The sequence below is a fragment of the Ursus maritimus genome, unplaced genomic scaffold (assembly GCF_017311325.1).
Source record: "Ursus maritimus isolate PB19 unplaced genomic scaffold, ASM1731132v1 scaffold_14, whole genome shotgun sequence".
NCBI lineage: Eukaryota > Metazoa > Chordata > Mammalia > Carnivora > Ursidae > Ursus > Ursus maritimus.
In genome coordinates this window covers 68,934,305-68,934,791 of record NW_024423786.1, presented here as the reverse complement: position 1 = coordinate 68,934,791, position 487 = coordinate 68,934,305, and the positions used below count along the sequence as shown (strand labels likewise).

At 70.6% G+C, this 487-nt stretch overlaps 1 protein-coding gene across 3 annotated transcripts in view; it reads left to right on the top strand.

Annotated features, from left to right (window-relative positions):
• The window catches only part of LLGL1 (LLGL scribble cell polarity complex component 1), a 16,906-nt gene that overhangs the window by 15,132 nt on the left and 1,287 nt on the right, over nt 1–487 (top strand). For all 3 annotated transcript variants that reach the window (XM_040630146.1, XM_040630147.1, XM_040630145.1), the window contains exon 21: nt 246–366. In XM_040630146.1, the coding sequence (XP_040486080.1) occupies nt 246–366 (121 nt within the window). The remainder of the gene's footprint in view (nt 1–245; nt 367–487) is intronic.

Here is a 487-nt window from a genome sequence, read left to right as displayed (position 1 = left end):
CCCCCCCCCCCCACAGCTCAGAGGTGGGGGCAAGCCTCTGTGGGAGGCAGCAGCCTGGCCGCAGCAGGGAGCCCAGGGTCGGGCAGGCCAGGCAGGGGAGGGCTACAGGTCGGCCTGCGGTCCCCAGCCTCACCGCGGGCTGGGGCTGGGTTTGGGTCTGGGTCCTCGGGTTCCCAGGGGTGGAAGGTGGAGGGCCGAGGGTGCCCAGGGCTCCAGGCAGGGCCCTGACCACTTCTTCCCTGCAGACACCCCAGAGCCGCCTGAGGCCATGCTCTCGCCCATGTCCATTGACTCGGCTACCAGTGCGGACACCACCCTGGACACGACAGGGGACGTCACGGTGGAGGACGTGAAGGATTTCCTGGGGTGAGGCACGTGGGTGGGTGGGCGGGTCCACGGGAGGGGCTCCCCTGGCTCCCCGGCCTCTCTTCTGTCAGAACTGGGCACGGAGCCCCGAGGCAGGGCCTGGTCCCGGGACCTTCTGATC